We start from the raw sequence: 21,248 nt of genomic DNA on the forward strand, positions 1-21,248 counted from the left end.
CTATTTTTAGCATTTGCTGAATATTGGTTGCATGGAACGAGAGCTCAGAATGATTGATAACAATGGTTTATTTCTATCGATAACATTTCAAAACACCCTATGCAGTAGTTACAAAATAAGATCTACGAAGGGCCTTAAAGAAATTTAACCTCATTGTACTCATTAAAGCTCTTTTTAAACTGGCTATTAAAATGTGAGTTTGGGAAGTGTACAATGCTAAATACAAGTCTAAATGGGGTCCAAAATAGTATTTCTGTCTGTCTACTTTCATTTGAAGGAGGTAGAAAATGCATGTGACCACATGGCAATCAAAGCATACGCTTATGTAGTCAAATGTGTTTGAACAGCAGTAAAAGAGCACCTACTCACTTGTCAGTTAATCACAGCACTAAAACAAGGGTTTAAACTTGGCTGGTTATGTGCATTTTTACCTGTTCAGTTGAAATAACTTGAAGTGTGTAGCCTACAAATACACACCGAAGTGTTTACACAACTGTATGTCTGATATCAACGTGTCTTGCCATTTGCAATTGAAGAGGTAAAGGAATGTAATTTAAGACTCGCTATTGAACTAAAATATAAAAGCTTATACAAGTATTATGGTTTCTGACATCTAGAAGGCACTAGTACTGGTGCAAAGCTGAAGGGATGCACTCGGAACACATTTGTAATGACACCAAGGAGTCCAGGGCCTGTCTCTGTCACTTGCCGTCTTTGCACTTGACCACTTATATTTTCTGTATTTGGCCCAGATGTTTAATTGGGCATGAAGACTGCAAGTGTGTGTGGAAAACTTTGGATTACCTCATGAGACACACAACAGTTGTTGTAAAGATACAAGAAAACATTTTACAAAACTTTTACACATTTTGATTCCCAATACATTGCACTTTAATGTAAACTTGTGATAAAACCGTTGCAAATGATGTACAAAGTGCATCTCTGCACCTATTAAACACACAACACTTTTACTATGAAATGATATGTAATATCCAGTGAATTTAACTAACTGAAAAGTTTTCTTTGGAATCTTAAAGATATCAGGAGATGTGAGTTTCTGAACATGATGAATTAAAGAAATGAAGAAATTTCACTCTTATTTGGTTTAATAATATGGATTTAGTGTGCATTAAGGTCACTATTTCTACCTTGGACAGTCTAGCGAACACATGATTCGCATGCACTCTCAAGTGACAAAGACCGCAAATGGCCAGGCCAGGACATCTCTTTTAAAAGAGATTCTTGATCTCAATGTAATTCTTTCCTGGTAAAATAAAGATTATAATAAAATGTAGGTATTGGGTCAGGCCCAACGTTTGGGTGGTTATCATGGGCTACATCTGAAATCGAATCATTTTCTACTGTACAGAAGGCGAAAAACAGTAAGTGAAAATGGTATTTCTGAATTCACTATTTTTTAAACAGCAGGTAAAAAGTATGAAAATTACAAGTATGCTTGTGCATTTTTCTTGAGCACAAGTGATTTAGTGACATTTTTAGTGCCTACATTTTTAACTGCCACTGATATAGATAGAGTTCCAACTTTTATTTCAGCTGGCCAAAGCATTGTCAAGATCCTGATTTCCTTAAGATGCACCACAACACTAACTATAAAACCTCCTCTTTTTTGGCATGCCAGTGTGCGGTTACCAAACTTCAAGTGTAATGCTGCATATTGATGGTATCTTTAACAGCTCTACCAGCTTGGTGGTCCAAGTTAATGGGTTCAGCCTCACTGAGGAAGCATTATATTGGTAGCACTCACCTATTTCTGACGGTATCTATACTTTTAAAATATGCCTGCTCTGTTGATACTTTCAGGCCACAATGAAGCACAGGTAAACAAGCTTAGAACAGGCTAATGTTCTTTGAAGATTGTTTTTCATGCATTCTGCTATGTATGTGCAATATACTGCCCCAATCTCTCTCATAACATCACAGCACATATTAATCAATTAATATTGCCTAAACTCTCAAGTAAATAGCAAAGGGAAAAATAACAACCCTTTAAAGCCATTTTAATATACAACATCCACAAATGCCAAAGATAGATTAAGAAAATCACAGTGTATTGTTGCAGAACTCTTTTATCACGATACTGAACTTTTAGATTAACATCAAGTATTACCATTATATTTCATATTTAACATTTTTGTTCATAGCTTCGTGTAATCCATAAAATTTGCAAGCCATGTTAACAAAATATGTATGTATGACAAATTAAAAATAGCAATAAAAGTAAACATATATCAATATTTAGTGTACTAGAACACAATATGTATCTTTTCGCAACCCAACATCCCATTTTTGGATTTTGTGGTGAAGCCAAACTTTTTAATTACTCCCAGAGTGGAGGTGCTTCTCTCTATAGCACAGATTGCTGTACCTGGCAGTAGCAAAGATGCCGTTTAATGCCTGCTGATATGTTGGCACCTATTCTGGCCATGGCCCATCCTGTCTGTGTTGGCCAGTGCCCAGCCTTTCTCTTTCATCATCCCTCGCTCTTTTGATCTTGCTCTTCATTCTCCTGGTGCTGTTAATCAGCACTACAAGAAGTGGCTTTATGCCGACAATTGCCAGACTGGACACACAGACAATTTATTTATTTTTTTCATAATAGTTATGTAATTCGCAAGTAGGCTTCCAGCATTTTTTTTTTTACTCAGATACAGCTAAATATAGCCCACAAACACACACTCAAATTCATATTGAATCAAAACAAATAGTTAAATGGGATGTTATTGTGTTATCAATTATTATTATTATTATCTTTTTTCAGATGACCATTTTACCCACATAATATTTTTGGGAAGCTTTATGTTAGATGTTTGGTAGTAATTTTGTCAGCCACGAATTAGATATAATGATATTTATAACTTTTTTCTGATCAGAAGCATTGATCAAGAATATTTCCAGTTTCCCTTTTTTTTTTTTTTTTTTGCTAAAAGCATGCATATCATGCTTGTCTGCTTTGCCAAAAGTTTTTTTATATATATATATATACCTGTATTCCCCCAAAATAAACCCATAACATGGTACTCAATGTTTATATATATATTTTAAACAACAACAATGTTTCAGTGATGGTGATGATGTCAGTTATGTTGCACTCCCCTATGACTTACAGAAATATTTGTATACATTTGTTTTTAATTTAGAGATTACAGCATTCCAGAAAGATCAGAGGGGGAAACATTTACAACTAGAGCAAAAAGCAATAATCTTCCAAAGAAAGGCATTAAATGTGAAGCACAAGAAAAGACAATGTGAACTGCAGAAATCAACCTTGTCATATCTTGCCACAGTAGTCTCGTTCTTTAATTTTGGCACATTTTTATTCTTTTTTTTTTTGTTTTGTTTTGTTTTTAAACAGTAGATCAATAAAACGTGTTGCAAGACAGAAGAGAAAGTAAAAACTAAAATTAAATGAAACACTAAGACTTCAGTAACATGGGCCTATCAAAGCTTGTTTTTTAAATGTAAATAAGGACTGGATGTTGGATGACAATGTTGTTTCACGTGAGATTAACTGAATAGATGTTGTGTGGTAATGAAGATGGCTGTGACCAACACGTAAATATCAAATTAGTTTTACACTATGATCGGAATTCTGGCAGTTCAGTACATTTCTCTCAAAAGTTTCTTTCAACATCTAAACTGTGTCAAGATGAAAATGTTGCATAAATCAGTTAACTTGTAAAAACAGCTGGGCATCAGTAATGGTAATGTTTGGTGAATTTTAACAACCCATTATAAACAGTGCAGGGGTGGATGGTCTGGAATTACAAGATATGTACTGTTTGTTTGTGTATGTGAATCTATGCTTTGTGTTTTTCATGTCAAATAAAGATTGACCAGCACAGTTAACCAAGGATGAAATGACCATTAAATACATTTTTGTATAACGTTTTACTGGGCTCTGAATTTCTTTAAGTGTATGATGTACTTTACAGTATGAAATATGAATGAGGAACGATGGACACAGAAATACACTACCATGTTTGGCAAAACCAAGACATTTTGATGTTTTTGAAAGAAATTCATCCTTCTGTTTACCGATGTAGCATTTCATAAATCAAAACCAAATGTTATTAAACCGTGATATTGTAGATTATATGAAAAGGTTTGAAAATAACTGGTTTCTATTTTTAGATACTTTAAAAGTACATTTTAGCAGTGATGACAAAGTGCTATTTTCACAGACCATTGCGCCAATCTATTAAAAAAACCTTTTAATGTGCCTGTATTGTACTCAAGAAACCTTTCTTATTATTAACACAAATCATTTTGCAGGTAATTATTTGGTTTGACAAATTGTTTTTTTTTCTAGAAATATCCGTCTGTTGTTCTTTCGAGAGATTAAGGCTATTCCACACATTACTGTCTTAAAAGAAGAAAGTAAACTGGATCTATCTACCACATCAGAGAAGTGGACAGCCGAGATGCACAACTCATCTCTGGTTTGAGAGACAAACACCTCACTGCTGCTCAGCTTGAAGCTTCAATGAACGCTATACATTAAAGTCCAGCTTCAACGCTGAGGAAAAGATGATGTTGGCCTTTATGCAGAGTTTCAAAAATGAATCTGGCAGAAGGAAATGCTTAAAAGGGAACATAAAGAATGGATTGCAAATTATTAATGTGATTATTATTGTTATTATTTAAAAAGGTATTACAGATGGATGAATTTTTAAGTGTCAAGTGTTGAGCTGAGGTTCATGGGAAGTGCTGCAGAAAGCAGAAGAAAGTTCATTTGAATGTCTTAATAAGCTGCTTGAATACATGCTGCACATGTAAGACTCTATGATGAACAGAGTTTGAATAAAGCAGCATTTATAATACAGCTGTATATAATACATCATTGATAACTGCATTGTACAGCATTGTAAATGGCTTTACATAACTTAATTTCTGATCAATTTAATGCATCCTAGGTGAGTAAAAGTCTCAAGCTCTTTAAAACAAACAAACAAAAATCTCTTAGCACTTCCTAAACTTTTAAGGGTAGACTAAATTAAAAATTGGGATGCAGGGAGATTATACAAAAGCTGTATTTTAAGATTGTGGAATAGAAACCCATTAGTCTCAAAGTCCAATGAAGTCTGTTCTTCCTGCTCCTCATACCCCCACTCTCCGTCTGATCTAGCATTCATTTCTAGCTTGTCCCCAGCGGAGTGTATCAAGAAAATAGAGTAGGAGGGGTTCAAGGCTGAGGTAGATGGGGAGCAGCAAAGCAGTCTTTATCTAAAGGTGAGGAGGGTTTAAGCACCATGGAGTACATCGCATCTTATTTTCAGCTCTGAGTCCTTATCATGTCGCCTCCAAATCCACCACTCAAGGGGCCGCAGACTAGGGGCTAGACCTACCCCAACAGGGCTTTCCTCTTGAGATAATCCTAACTGGTGTTGTCCAGTACATCTTGCAGGTCTGAGTTACTTCCCATCACTTAGCAGAAATCATGCCATAACAAGATTGTTTAACACAGAGTGGAGGGAGATGTTGATAAAAACACATTTGTAACAAAGTAAAACCTTCGACCAATATTGATTTTGCACACAAATTCAGATTTTGTTGGTGCGGATTTTGTACCTGCACCATGGTGCAGGTACAGTATTTAAGAAATCTTTAACAAAATATTAATATTTGTCTTATTTGCAGTTGGTACCGTTGATATCATTGGTTGTTGCATTTTGCATTTGTGAACAATTAAGTCACATCAGTCCATTGAATGTATGGTGAGTTTATGCTTGAATCATTGTGCTACACATCTTGCCTTGGAAACATAGAGGTCGTCACTTTCATGACTGTGTACCAAGTCTTAATAGTCACCTCGATGTGTTCCAGTTAACTTTGTGCTGTACCACTGTGCTCCAATGTGGGAGATGGCAGATAAGAACATGTTGGGCCTGAGTAAAATGCAGCATGCAGGGCTTTTTCTCAAGACAAATGGTTAATGAAAACAATAAAACAAATTCTTGGTCTAATGACCACAAAACTCTGCAGAAAATTAATAATTAGGACATTAATGTAAAAGAATATCCAAAGAATATTCACGTGCTAATCACTATTGATAAATGCATCTCACTTTCTCCAAAAGGTTTAGCGAAAAAGTAAATATCAAGAGAGAACGTGTCTGTAAAAAAAGAATTGTAAGAAGAGATTTTCATGCCAAATTAGATGTCTGTGGGATAGTGGTGTATTTAACTGTTGTTAGCCTTTTCTGCTGCAAAGTTGTAGAATGATTATTGGTACCTTCAGGTGAACTGAGAGATAAATCCACTCCAGTTTGTAGAAGGAATATGATGTGGGTGAATAAATGCTTAATGGCTGTACCCTGTATCCATATAAATATAGAATTTACAAATTAACTATTTAATTCATCAATTAACTCTGATTGCTGACCACTTGTACAAAGAGGGGAATTCAAAATTTGTCAGAAAAAATGGTCTTCAAAATTACATCTTGTGTTGTACAAAATGTTTCTTTTTTTTGTCTTTTCTTTTCAATTTCAATTTTTGGCTTGATGTTTTTCTTTCATCTGCGTGTCCAGAGTAGCACCCACTCCCTTGTACATATATGCATTGATTCATTTTTTTTTTTTAAAGCTAGAAATATGTTCCCCATTTTAGATAAAATATGAAAGTCTGAACATAATATCGCGGTTGCAAGCATAATCATGATTATCATCATAATTGTCATCAAAGCATTATTAAATAACAGTAGTAATATATGTAACTTGTTATTTTCCCAGAGTTGTTGGTTTATGTAAAGCTGATATTTTCTTCTTTTTATTGGTTTTAAATTCTCATGGTTTTAAATAGGTGTTGAATATGTTCTCTTCTTGAAGTGTATTCCAGTCTTTTTCAATATTACAAAAGCTGAACTAGCAGCATCCTGACTGAGTTTAGAGACGCAGGCCTGAGGACAAGGAGAGAGGGATGGAGGAGAAGATAAAGGAGGGAGGATGCTGTCTCCTCACGGAAACTGCTGGACACCGAACCGATGGTCTTTAGCCCGGATCTCAATCTAAAATAGACAATAAAAAGAGAGGGGGAAAAACAAGAAAATTATACAAAGAGCAGTACAGACCTTAAAGATCAGAGTTGACTGATTTAAAGGGACAGTTCACCAAAAATGAAAATTCTGTCATCATGTACTTAATCCAAGACTCTATGACATTTCCACGTTGAGCATAAGGAAAAGGTCTGAGAAATGTCTCAGTGTTTCAGTGTCGACACAGTGAAAGTCCATGGTCATGGAACGTTTTCTTCAAAATATCTTCTTTTGAGTTTTATGAAAAAGTTATACAGGTTTGAAATGGTATGAGAGTGAGTAAATGATGACAGAATTGTTTTTATTTATGTGTGTGAACTATCCCATTAATTACCTAAATAAATAATATTTTTGGATTTTTCAAGTCAGATAAACCTACATATAAATTTTAAGAGAATTCATATCAAATAAATTATGGGTGAACTTATGTCATATCCCTTTAAGCTCCAGAAGAAATAAAAGTAAATAAATAAAATAAATAGAAATCAAATGCTTGTTACTTACATGTATGCATAATTCAACAAACATTACTTTGGTAAAGATTACAACCCAACATAACAATTCAAACCTTTGGAATTACTACAGCATAAAATTATTTACTTAATAAGCATCAATCATTTAGTACTACACTCAGTAATTAATAGTCATTTTTGTTTTGCGTCATATACATTTTTTGTTTTTCAGTTGTTTGGGGACATTCAAGCAAAGGAGGAATCAGGGGAAAGAGGACAGGAGTAGTATAGCATATCCTGGATCAGCACAGACTGACAAAGGAAGGGAAAGGTTTCATTCAGACACAAAACACATCCTCCTACCGCCATACACACTTTGGTCCCTGTAAGGTATAAGTATTTTGAAGAACATGTGAAAACCAAATATCAAACCATAACCAAAAAGAGACTCAATTGTTTTGAATACGCAATACATCTATAGTTTATAGATATATAATATGTCTGTGAATATGGTAAAATTACAGTCTATGTGACTTAAGATCTAATAAGGAATCCTACTTAGTCTCATGAGAAATATTTGACCCTACATATATTTTTTTGCAAAAAAGAGAGAGATTATAGTAAATAGCATTTTATGGCGTTCATCTCACAAGTCTGTCACAGAGCCTAATAACCTTTGGATAATAAAATGCACATGTTATATGAAAATAAGCAGCTTGAGGAGAAAATATTTTAGTGTCTACATTTTAGAGCTATATTTTGTTGTAGCTCTAATTGTATAGCATATAGAATGAAACTTGAATGCATTGTAAGTGGTTTAAATGCTTGGGAAATTTATGTGGACCTTTCTAAGGATTACATTTACATTTAATCATTTAGCAAACGCTTTTATCCAAAGCGACTTACAAATGAGAACAATAGAAGCAATAAGACCAACAAGAGAAAAACAACAGTATACAAGTGCCATGACAAGTCTCAGTTAGTCTAGCACAGAACCTAGTTTTTGTTTTTTTTTTTGTTTTGTTTTTTTCAAGAATAGGATAGACAAGAAAAGGTAAGTGCTAGTATTAGTTGGTTAAGTGCTGGCGAAAAAGATGAGTCTTTAGATATTTTTTTGAAAATGAGTAAAGACTCAGCTGTACGAATTGAGATTCGGAGGTCATTCCACCAGCTGGGCACAGTCCAGGAAAAGGTCAGTGAGAGTGATTTTGAACCTCTTTGGGATGGCACCACAAGGCGCCGTTCCCTCACAGAATGCAAGCTTCTGGAGGGTGCATAAGTTTGAACTAATGAGTTTAGGTATATTGGTGCCGTGCAAGTGGTTGTCTTGTAGGCAAGCATCAGTACCTTGAACTTGATAGATCATCTGGTTGGAATGAGAAGTAGAGTTGAGTGTCATCAGCATAGCAGTGATAGGAAAAGTCATGCTTCTGAATGACAGATCCTAATGACGTTGTGTAGATGAAGAAGAGAAGTGGTTCAAGTACTGAGCCTTGAGGAACCCTAGTAGCAAGAAGTTGTGTCTTAGAAACTTCACCCCTCCAAGACACCCTGAAGGATCTATCTGAGAGGTAGGACTTAAAACACAGGAGTGCGGTTCCAGAGATGCCCATCTTTCTGAGGGTGGACAGTAGAATCTGGTGATTAACTGTGTCAAAAGCAGCAGACAGATCCAGCAAGATGAGTACTGAGGATTTGCAAGCTGCTCTTGTCAGTCAGAGGGCTTCAGTAACTGAGAGCAGGGCAGTCTCAGTTGAGTGGACGCTTTTGAAACCAGATTGGTTGCTGTCCAGGAGGTTGTTCTGTACGAGAAACATAGAGAGTTGGTTGAACAACACTTGCTTAAGTGTCTTTGCAATGAATGGAAGAAGGGAAGTCTGTAGTTTTCTAGAAGTGCTGGATTTAGAGATGTTTCTTAAGCAGTGGGCTTACCCAAGCCTGCTTAAATGCTGAGGGAAATGTAACAAAGTGAAGAGAGTTGTTGATAATGTGAGTAAGTGAAGGCATGACTGAAGAAGAAATCACTTAAAGGAGGAGAGTGGGGATAGAATCAAGTGGACAAGTAGTAGGATGATTGTACAGGATGAGTTTGGAAAAGTCCGTCTCTGAGAGTGGAAAGAAGGAGGAGAGAGAGTGTGTATTAGTCGTTATAAAGTTATAATCAGTCTGTGGTGTGGAGAATTGGTCACTGATGATTCTTGTCTTATTTGTGAAGAAAACTGCAAAGTCATCGACTGTAACAGTCGATGAAGGTGGAGGTGGACTAAGAAGAAAAGAGAAAGTTTTGAAAAGTGTGCAAGAGTCAGAACAGTTATTAATTTTGTTGTGGTAATATGATTTCGTGGAAGGACTAATTTGGGTTTTAAAATTAAGTTTAGATTTAGTGGGTTAAAAATGCCAATTGGTTGTGTTGGTGTATACTGTGAATACTGTAGAACTTTATTTAATGACATTATGAGTTTTCTTTTTTTATATTGTACATTATCCGTTTTTATCTATACTGGAGAAAATCTATTTGAGAGTAATTAAACATTTTAGCATGAAATTGCAGTTACTTGTACATAGGGTAAGATTTTTCAAATGTAGCAAAAATAACATTTTTCCCCAGTACAATCTTTAAACAATATTGCAGGGGTTCTCAACTCTGGCCCTGGAGGTCCAATTTCCTTTAGTGTTTAAGTCCAACCTTGATCAAACTCACCTGCCTGTAACTTTCTAATAATCATGAGGGCCTTGATTAGCTTGTTTCTGTTGTGTTTGATTAGGTTAGTCTCGCGTAGCCAGACCTTCAGACTGACGGCAGAAGGTCTGGGAACTCTGGCCGCTTTGAATGGCAAGCAACGCCCAAGAGGCCATATGACTGACAGATAAAGCATCCAATCATCTTTCAGTTTGTGCTGTTTAGGTACGTGAAAATGTCCCCACCGTAACAGATCATGTGTAAAACTCTTGGGCATATTTTAAAGATTCTATGCTGCAAACTTTAAATATTTCACATACTTTTTGGAAAGATGACAGCGTTCTTCTTACATGAGTGGGTTTGGCATCACAGCATATTTGTTTGTTAGCAGAACATTAAAGAATGCGATATGCATGTTTCCCAGAAATCCTGTATACTTCAACCAATCCGATGATGACTTCAAAACACGAAGTGTTTCCAACTTTGTGTGTCGTATGCATCAGAAATTCAACCAAAAGTCCATGGGTGTGACGTCTGAGGCTAAGACTAGATTAGGGTAGGAGATAAACTTTGCAGGAAAGTTGACTTCGTGGGCCAGAGTTGAGAACCCATGAAATACTGTTTAAAACAATATTACAAAATCTTTCCAATTCAACTAAAGTCTTGGTTTGGTAAGGATGAGGGTAAACAAGCATGTGAATATAACAGACAGTGGCATTACTAGTTTACCCTCTTGGGGTGAGAATTTGTATACAGGTCCTTCTCAAAAAATTTGCATATTGTGATAAAGTTCATTATTTTTGAAATTTTAAAATTTCTGAACGAACAGGCTGTTCCCAGAGTGCTGTATCAAGGCACCTCAGTGGGAAGTCTGTGGGAAGGAAAAAGTGTGGCAAAAAACGCTGCACAACGAGAAGAGGTGACCGGACCCTGAGGAAGATTGTGGAGAAGGACCGATTCCAGACCTTGGGGGACCTGCGGAAGCAGTGGACTGAGTCTGGAGTAGAAACATCCAGAGCCACCGTGCACAGGCGTGTGCAGAAAATGGGCTGCAGGTGCCGCATTCCCCAGGTCAAGCCACTTTGGGCTATAGAGAAGCAGCACTGGACTGTTGGACAAATTTTGCATGTCATTCGGAAATCAAGGTGCCAGAGTCTGTAGGAAGACTGGGGAGAAGGAAATGCCAAAATACCTGAAGTCCAGTGTCAAGTACCCACAGTCAGTGATGGTCTGGGGTGCCATGTCAGCTGCTGGTGTTGGTCCACTGTGTTTTATCAAGGGCAGGGTCAATGCAGCTAGCTATCAGGAGATTTTGGAGCACTTCATGCTTCCATCTGCTGAAAAGCTTTATGGAGATGAAGATTTCATTTTTCAGCACGACCTGGCACCTGCTCACAGTGCCAAAACCACTGGTAAATGGTTTACTGACCATGGTATTACTGTGCTCAATTGGCCTGCCAACTCTCCTGACCTGAACCCCATAGAGAATCTGTGGGATATTGTGAAGAGAAAGTTAAGAGACGCAAGACCCAACACTCTGGATGAGCTTAAGGCCGCTATCGAAGCATCCTGGGCCTCCATAACACCTCAGCAGTGCCACAGGCTGATTGCCTCCATGCCACGCCGCATTGAAGCAGTCATTTCTGCAAAAGGATTCCCGACCAAGTATTGAGTGCGTAACTGAACATAATTATTTGAAGGTTGACTTTTTTTTGTATTAAAAACACTTTTCTTTTATTGGTCGGATGAAATATGCAAATTTTTTGAGACAGGCATTTTGGGTTTTCATGAGCTGTATGCCAAAATCATCAGTAATAAAACAATAAAAGACCTGAAATATATCAGTTGGTGTGCAATGAATCTAAAATATATGAAAGTTTAATTTTTATCATTACATTATGGAAAATAATGAACTTTATCACAATATGCTAATTTTTTGAGAAGGACCTGTATGTGGGATGAGGAGATAGTTATGCCTGTGAGTGCAAGGAGTCTATGATTTGAATCCTGGATCATATAAAGATTTTTTTCTTTAATGAATCAAAATGGCTGCTGTATGTCAGTGCATGTATATGAATTACTGCTCTATAACAAGATTTGCTGCTGAGTAATGTTATGTTTCAATAAGAAATCCACTAGCAGATGGATTTTCAGTATCATTACTCCAGTCTTTAGTGTCACATCCTTAAGAAATCAAATCATTCTAATATGCTGATTTGCTGATTATCAATATTTAAAACGAGTAAAAAAAATTTCATTTTACAGTATATCGTTTAACTTTTTTTTTTTTTTTTTTTTTGAAAATTATAGAAATTTATATTTTTTATTAAGCAAGCTTTAAAATCTCAAATTACATTTTAAAATATATTCAACATTTAAAATATAGGCAACTTTAATTATTCTCTAATTTCGAGCTTTTAATTGACTTAACTGCTGGACAATAACAAATAATAATGATTTTTTATATACTACAAACACGTATTTATCACATAATAAGGCAGAATAGTTTGTATACTGTAATAAATCTATGTCAATTAGCACTGTTTTGTTCATATACTGTATTTATCACCTGCTGGAGATGACTTGAAAAACCATATATTGTCGCAATCGTATATTAATGTCTTTGTGTTTCCATAAGTTTCAGTTCTTCTGTCAAAACAACTGTTTTCATACAGCGATAGCTGGATGCTGTTGCCCATATTAGGAGTTTCCTGTTATGACTTTCTGCGCCAGAGGTGCAAACCAAAGGTAATCACCAAGTACTCAATCTTGAATATCAACCAGGTAATATGCATTCCGACCATCTATCTTTGTAAAGATGATGGATCCTTGCAGTCCCAGAGCAGAAGACATGAACCCATCATAGTCAATTCATGGTTACAGAGAGACATCCTCCTTGACAATGAAGAAGAAACCGGGCTCCACAGGCCATAAAGAGGGACAGATTAGGCCTAGGCAACCACTCCAGGGAATGCTATACTTTGAAACCACTGGCCTAGGAGATTTAAGCGAGGCACTGACCGTTGAGGGCACGGGCACTCAGAGGGGAGCTTAACTCAGTAACAGGTAGCCCATCCTTGTCTGCCAGTGCCATGCAAAAAAAGTTCTCATTAGTCCCATAGTTGTTGCAAATCTACAGCTGGTGACTTTGGGCACTACATTTTAGTGTAGCTGGGAGAAGAATGCAGAGAATGTGGGAGTTAGAAAGCAGTGTTGCACACAGCAGAAAAAGTTCCTACTGACAAGCATCAGCATTTACTGTACATACTGCTGAAAAATGACTCAGCTTGCCACAACATAAACAAACTCAATTACAGTGTTGGATCTCATCCTTTATTCCCTAATAACAGTCCATGCAGACTCAGTGGTACAGTCCGATATTCAGCTCCCCTGGTGAAGGTGAAGGGGTAGATGTGCTTCCTTGCCATAGAGTAAACAATAATACTTTTTCATCTCCCTGGGAAAATCAGCAAAAGGAGAGAGGGTTTCCCACACAGCCACTCCCCAGCAGTAAGCTGCATAATAATGTGCATATTCTTTGCCTTCCTGAATGCTACACTGGAACATAGACAGAGCTGGCAATGGATATCTGCTAGGCAGCAAGCCAAGCAAACAAACTTTAACTCAACAAAAACAAACAAACAACAACAACATAAAAACCCAGTCAAAGAACAGGTGAGGAATTCAGGACAGATGAAACATGAAGATAAAGCACTCAACGGGTAACAGAATGGAAATAACAAGACAGGTGAAACAAGACAGGTATGGGCGATTCCACAGATGACAAATTGCCTGAAAGGCTGGGAGTCCATGTGGAAAAACAAATGCATGAAACACAATAATCCACCACCCACTCCTGACCATTATACTAAGACTCCTTAATGCAGTGGCTTTCAACTCTGGTTTTGGGGATTCAAAGCTCTGCACATGTTGTATGTCTTCCTTATCAAACACACCTGATTCACATCAGTGGCTCGTTAGGAGAGAGCTCTATTAACTGAAATAAGTATGAATGTGTCAGATAAAAGACAGAGAAAATGAGTGAGTGGTGAGACACTAGGGTCCTCATTTCTAAAATGTTGTGTAGAAACCGTCCTACATTTAATCTTATGATAATTTCTCAAATGTGCATAGATGTGATTCAGAGAATGAACGATTACGAACACACACAAAAACGTGTGAACACCTCTTTCAGATATGAAATTTATAAATGACAAATGCTGAATGGTTCAACGTCCAAACCCTTTACTTGAATGACGAGCAAAAAGAAATTCTTAAATTTTCAAATACCTGCAGTACTCAGACATCAAAAAGTGTGTATGCCAGCTTTGACCTTGATGTGATACTAAGCACTGTTACATGTTAAAGACCATTTTTATAAATCTGAATGCTGGCTTCCCTTACAGAAAACCACATGAATTTCACATGTATAATTGCATGTTAAAATCACATGTGAAATGATTTGAAACTCGTGTGAAACACATATGAAACATTTTCGTGGTGTAATTGTGTGAAATCCATGTGATCAATTGTGAACAAATGTGGGCACTTGGACAATATGTGATCACATGGGTTTCACATTATTTACTCCATGAAAATGTTTCGAAACCATGTTTCATGTGTGTTTCATGTTTTTTACTTGTGTTTCACATATTGCACGTGATTTTAATGTGGTTGCACGTGTAAAGTTCATGTCTGTCTGTTTTTTTTTCTCTAAGGGTTGGATTTAAAGGTTGTAGTTTAAAGACTGGGCCTCTATGGAAGTTCACTTTTTTTTGCTGTTTTAATAATAGCACTTTCTGATGACTCATGTTGAAGCATAAGCTAATTTTACACAAATGAGATTACACTCATGAGTCATAATAAATCATTGTGGGTTTTGGGAGTGAATGCAATTTACAGTAATGTAAAGATGGATTACACAAACAATAATTTGCCATATACAAGGAACAATTTTTGATAAAACCATTAATAATCTGCATATGACACTCTGTGGCAATGTGTTAAACTTATACTTATACCCCTATTTATAACCTTCTTTCTTAAATTTAGTATAACTAGGATTACCAGAGATAATCTAAAAATGTTGTTAGGATCAGTTTCTAATCAGTATTCTTGCATGAGAAGTCAGGTGTACTGATACTGAAGATACTAGTCTCTTCCTTTAAGATGCCTTTATTATGACTGTGGTGGGCCACATCGTCTCAACTTTGTAACAAAAGCTACAAAAACATTCAGAGGTAGAATTCTTAATAAAAATACATTCTTATCTTGTGTTATCTTATACTGTTTCTAGGGGTGAAATGGTTTATCAAGGCATGTAAATCATAAAAACATAACATCTTAGGGATTATTCAATTGATTAATAGTTCGTCTTAGTCTGTTATATCATCCAAATGATCCCACTGTTTTCCTTTCTCTAAGGCATACTTTCCAGAAATTCTTAAGTATTTTATGATTTGGTGAATTGGTTGCACAATTCGTATGAATGTATTGTATGTTTTTGTACAATCTGCTCCCTGATAGTCATGTTGACATTTTCCCTACAAAATCAAGAACACGTGAATTCATGTACAATTGCACACTCTTTCGAATTCTCATGAGTAGGGACTGATTGTCCAAAGGACAGAAACTGCACTTATTTTAATATCAACCATGTCTCGCTCTGTAAATGGTATAGTACAACTAAGGTTAGACAAAACATTAATTCTAAAAACATTTTAGAACATAAAGATTTCTTCTCACAAAGAAAATTCTGTGAAACTATTTTTACCCCCATGTCATTCCAAAACTGCATAAACTTCTTTCTCCTGTGGAAGATACACATTGTATTTGGAGAAAATATTATTTTTCCATACAATGGAAGTCAATGGTCATCAAAACTGTTTGGTAACCAACATTTTTCAAAATATATTATAAATTCATACAGGGTTGGAACCCATCAAAGTTAATGATGACAATTTATCCCTTTAATTTCTGTAATTTATCAGACAAAATTGGACTTTTTTGAGTCAGACAAACCAAGTATATCAGACTATAGTTGAAGAAGAGAAACAACTGAAAAACTAGTTGTTCAGTTCAGCTGCAAACACATTATGCAGATTTTCTGAAAATGCAGTTGTCACAATTTTTTTGGTACAGCATGGGATAAAAGCACTCAGAAGAGGTGTGTGTATATGGCCAGAAGTTTACTTACATTTTCAATTTAAAGATAAGTGAAATTAAACACTGAATATTATTTGAAGTTTATTATTATTATTTTAAATTTAGTGTATAACTGTAAGCTGTGAATGTAAAACAATGTGAAAGGGCCTGGGCCCAACTCCACCTGAACTGCAAATAGTTATGCCACTGCCAAGGACATTGCACACAAAATGACACAACGAGGGAGTGTTCAACATAATTTCATCAGCATTATGGCTGAAAGGATTAGACAATATTCCAAGTGTGAAGCTCTGTGGTAATAATAGCTACATGCTATTATTTCATGCATAGTTTTTTAGGGAGTGGATCAATTGATAAAAAACAGTGAAGTTAAACTGTACTCAAGTTAAGCTTACTCCATCCACTCGAAGAGAAGACCCTACACGTAGAGGTTGCTGTGGAGGAAAACAGTTGTTAATAATACTCTGATAACACTGTAACTGTTCACACACATTTTAATGTATACATAAAATACCAACAATCAGATGTACCAAATATGGCAATGGAGTTGTTAACACTGCACATAGAATATTTTTTGAATGCCTCTGTCTAATCAATTATTGTATAGAAACATCCAACATAGCTTTTGAAACATGCACTTTTTCATGCAGTGTTTTACCTGCGTTGGATATTAAATTACTTTTTATCCTTTGTGTTTATAATGTCTACCCATGAATGACATTCATAAATAAGTATATGTCTGCAAAAATGGGGATTTTATAAAGTAAGCTAATTGCTAACCATGACAACGGAAAGTACATATAGTCAGGGAGAAACTACAAGACTAATGTTTGTACCACAACAACTTTACATGACCACACAAGCACAAAAGTCACAGCAGCTGAACGACTTACCCTGGATCCTGCCAAATCTGTGAAGACAGAATAGAAGCGATTGTTTAGTAAGGAGTGTTTTGTGTATTTAGCAGTTTTAATACTGGATTTTCTCCCCAAAGCCTTTAAAAAAAGACTGTAAAGACAATGGAAATCTATAGGTATTTATCGATGTATCATTGCTTGTAGCTATTTTTGTCTAGGTTCTGTGTTCTTGATTTTGATGTCCTGCTTCTCATGCTAACTGTGCCAACAACCAACCTGTTTATTCGTGATAATGTGCGGTCCAAGTAGGCCTATCTGTCATTGTGCTTTGTATTGTTTTGATGTTTTATTTGTTAGTTTTTATGCAAGTGCTGGTGGTTTTGTTCTTAAAGCACTGTAGGTCTTTCTACATTAGATCTACAGAATGCATATAGTGGGACATGTCAAATCATTACTTTAATGAATAAGATTTAATGAAAGATTTTGGGGGTCAAATGAGATGGTGGCGTACAGTAGAATAGATTTCAGGCAGAGATGACACAAGGAAGGTAAGGGAGGTTTGGCAACCTACCAAAAGGTGTGTATCGATTTTTCAGAACTTATGCCCAAGATATCACAGATGATGTGCACACAAGCTTTCACATTTTTTGTCTTTCTGTCATCATCACTTATGTACCTTGTTTCCAAAAGAATCAGGAATCAAGTTGCTGGGGAGAGAGCAGCAGATCCTGTTATCTTGCTGGAATCTGACATGTAATCGTGTAATTAATTTCCCCAGTTGATTTGTCAATCTATAAAGAAATTGGGGGTGATTTTTCTTCAGATTTTCTCTCTCTCTTTTTCTTGCCAGTTATTAATTGTAGCAAAAGCACTCACATGATGAGGAAAATAAGGAAATACTGTCAAAAAGTCTGATTTAAGATCAAATAATCAAATATTTATAAACATATGGTGTATACCTCTGCATGCACTCATCAGAGTGGTATTTATACCTGGCCACTTCTTGCATTTTTGATTGTTTGGAATGCTATCCAATTGAGCTTGTTCTATTAATGTTTGGCTAGATAAATGTGTGTCCACAAATCAAACATAAATTTGTTAAAGCCTTCCTGCATTGCAGCTAAAACTTAGTTCACTCTGTTGTATTAAAACCACTCTCTTCTGTCCATATGGCAATTAATGTTTGAGATTTGCGGTTGCTGCATGCGTCTCACCCATCATTGCTTACTCATGTGTGGATTATAGGGTTACCAATCTTCCATATGCTGACATACTCCCAGTTGGAAGGAGTAAAGCTTGCATATGTTACATGAAAAAGCAGATGCTTTTACATTTGAAAGATTTGCATCTGAAATAATCCTAAACCAACTCCTGAAGAATGGAATGCATTGCTTCTTGAATGTGCCTTGGAAGGCACTTACACTTGGTTTGTTCCTAAATGAATAGTTATGATGGCCAAGTGTAAATATCCCCAGTCACTCAAGCTTCCTTACAAATCATACGAGTCACCAAAGCGGAGCTAACAAAATGATGGCACCTTGAAGCTGTCCAAAAAATCCACAGCAAAACTGTGACTGTTTTGCCACATCAAACAATAATAATTGATTAAAATTGATGAATTAATTGATTAAAAATCTGTAGGCCACCTCTCACCTTTATTTTCAGCCTTGATTTCATCATGTATAAAGTCGTTCTGGCGGTTTCCGAGGACAAATGCAAGAAAGGACAGGATGAGAGCATCTAGGATGCCGATGATGGCCAGTATGTAAGTCCAGCGCACTGAACAGTTGCCCAGTGTGTACTTTCCTGTCTCCTCTCCGCACATATCTCGGATGACCTCTGCATCCCAGCCATCTGGGAAAATCAAACAGCCCAGCACCAGGCACACAGCTGCCAAAAGAGAAAGGTTGAGAGACTGAGACAAAGGATTGTATAACAAAAAGTTTAATAAAAGCATAAATAAATTTAAAAAAGAAACAGTGGTCAGTGTATATTTGTAAAATATATGGACTCTAGTTACACAAACCCAGATGAAAAATAGGTACTCTTAAATGTACTATGAATTAAAAATGTACTTGAAATTCAAAATCAGTTACTATATTTATAATACAATTATACTCCTAACATACTTACTTGAAATGCATTAAAAATGTATTGAATTGCATTTTTATATATATTATACAAGTACTTTGGTAATACATATATGCTTTGTTAGCTAGAAATAAGCTAAAATACAAGCATACTTTTGTGTCATTTTAGTATATTTACAGAAAACATACTTATTTTTAGGGATGCACGATCATGATTTTTCATGGCCGATTCCGATACCAATTTTTTACAAGCAAACTGGCCGATTCCGATACCGATGTCCGATTTTTTTTTATCTTTAAGCAACAAACAAGAAAGAAGGAAAGTGTGCATAAACAAGATGTTTATTTGGTATTTAATAGGCCAAACTGACTTTTGGCTATTGAAAACAATAACCATAACCATCTGAAATTAACGGCAGTAACTGCACAGTAAGTAGACTACATTCAATACAAACATTGATGGTACAGACATCAGCATTTAGCTTTTGTTTTTGAATTGGGTTGAAACTACATAGAACTGGCCTTAAATTAAAAGATTAACTGTAACCATGTGAAATTAAATGCAACAACTGCATAGTTCTACAGTCCAAACAACACAATCAACACACATTCAATAAGATGTCTCTTAATCAGCATTCAGTATTTGTTTTAGTTTATTTATTTGGTTTTAAATAAAAAAAGGTCTTTACCAGTGAGACTAAATAAAAGTATAATATATAAATACATTATTCCAAAATGTTAAAATCAAATAATGTTTGTGCGAATAAAACAAAGATCCAAAGTGTTTAATTCATCCAATTAAAAAAAAAAAATTAGGGTAATGATTCACATCTATATTTTTTTACTTGAGCCTATGAAAAATAAATAACTATTGTCTCAAGTAAAAAAATATAGATGTGAATCATTACCCTAAAATGTTTTAATTGGATGAATGAAATTCATTTAAATCCATTCAATCCTAAAATTTTAGGACCGTTTATTTTGCGTATCCTGTACGATTTTGTCATTGGCGGAGCGGTCGGTCAATCCCACCTTTCTAGTAAATACGACTTGTGATTGGACTGTACGTCAGCAGACAGCAAAGCATTGGGCAAGAGAAGAAGGCCCTCCCTCTAGGATTTTTTTTTCAAGTTGCGAGGTTGCGAAGCTTCATTTTCGCTCAGTCTAAGTTTCAGAGTTTCAGAGCAGAGCTGTGTGACAATGCTGCCACAAATCAGTCGCAAGATCGCAACTGTATGGGCGTATCTCCGCAAAGTGGGTGTTGTTGTCACACACCTGGACTCATTTTGTGTGTTTTTGCCCCTGTGACCCAGTTTCTGTCTTCCGTGTGTGGTTTGATTAGTTCCCAGGTGTGTCTAGTCATTTCCGCATGTGTTCCATGTCCCTGTTAATTTAGTCATGCCATCCACCTGTGTTTCCCCATTATCCTTTGTATAAAAGCCTTGTCCTTTCTGTTCTGTTTTGTCGGGTCTACTCGTCAACTAGTCAACTCGTCTACTCGTTACTTGTCTGCTTGTCAACTTGTTACCTGTTACTTGCCACTTGCCACTTGCCACCTGTTATTTACTACTTACCTTGTTTATGTTTGATTTAATAAATCCTTGTTTCGTTTATCCCTCGGCTTCGTGTTCCTTCCAGCAGCGTAAGCCGTGACAGAAGACCCGACCTAAAAAGTTAAAAAAATTACGTGTTTTCCCTCCGTTTTGTTTTCCGTTTTTTCACAGTCTTTTTCTTTCCGCAGTGTGTCATGGATCCCCTCTATCGCCCCGAATACCTCCTCCTCCTGCTGGAGCAGGAGGGACTGTCTCTCGAGGACCATACCAGACGGTTTCTCTGGATAGCTAATGCCACCAGCTACCCGGACCACGCGCACGGGCGTTGTCGCCCGAAGATGGTCCTCGGGAGGATTTCGCCGCATTTATAGAGTGGAATCTGGTGAGAAATGGGTCAC

General features: G+C 36.2%; 1 protein-coding gene across 3 annotated transcripts in view; it reads right to left on the bottom strand.

Annotated features, from left to right (window-relative positions):
- Positions 1–6,197: 6,197 nt before the first annotated feature.
- The window catches only part of LOC132151998 (LHFPL tetraspan subfamily member 4 protein-like), a 51,166-nt gene continuing 36,115 nt past the window's right edge, over positions 6,198–21,248 (bottom strand). The window contains exons 2-5 of one of the 3 annotated variants that reach the window (XM_059560601.1): positions 18,861–19,097; positions 17,244–17,260; positions 16,746–16,784; positions 6,198–7,026 (exon numbers count right to left, since the gene is read on the bottom strand). In XM_059560601.1, coding sequence (XP_059416584.1) covers positions 6,976–7,026; positions 16,746–16,784; positions 17,244–17,260; positions 18,861–19,097 — 344 coding nt within the window. In that variant the 3' untranslated portion in view covers positions 6,198–6,975. The remainder of the gene's footprint in view (positions 7,027–16,745; positions 16,785–17,243; positions 17,261–18,860; positions 19,098–21,248) is intronic. The other 2 variants (XM_059560602.1, XM_059560603.1) reach the window with 2 other exon arrangements.

The sequence above is a fragment of the Carassius carassius genome, chromosome 10 (genome assembly GCF_963082965.1).
Source record: "Carassius carassius chromosome 10, fCarCar2.1, whole genome shotgun sequence".
In the NCBI taxonomy this organism is placed as follows: domain Eukaryota; kingdom Metazoa; phylum Chordata; class Actinopteri; order Cypriniformes; family Cyprinidae; genus Carassius; species Carassius carassius.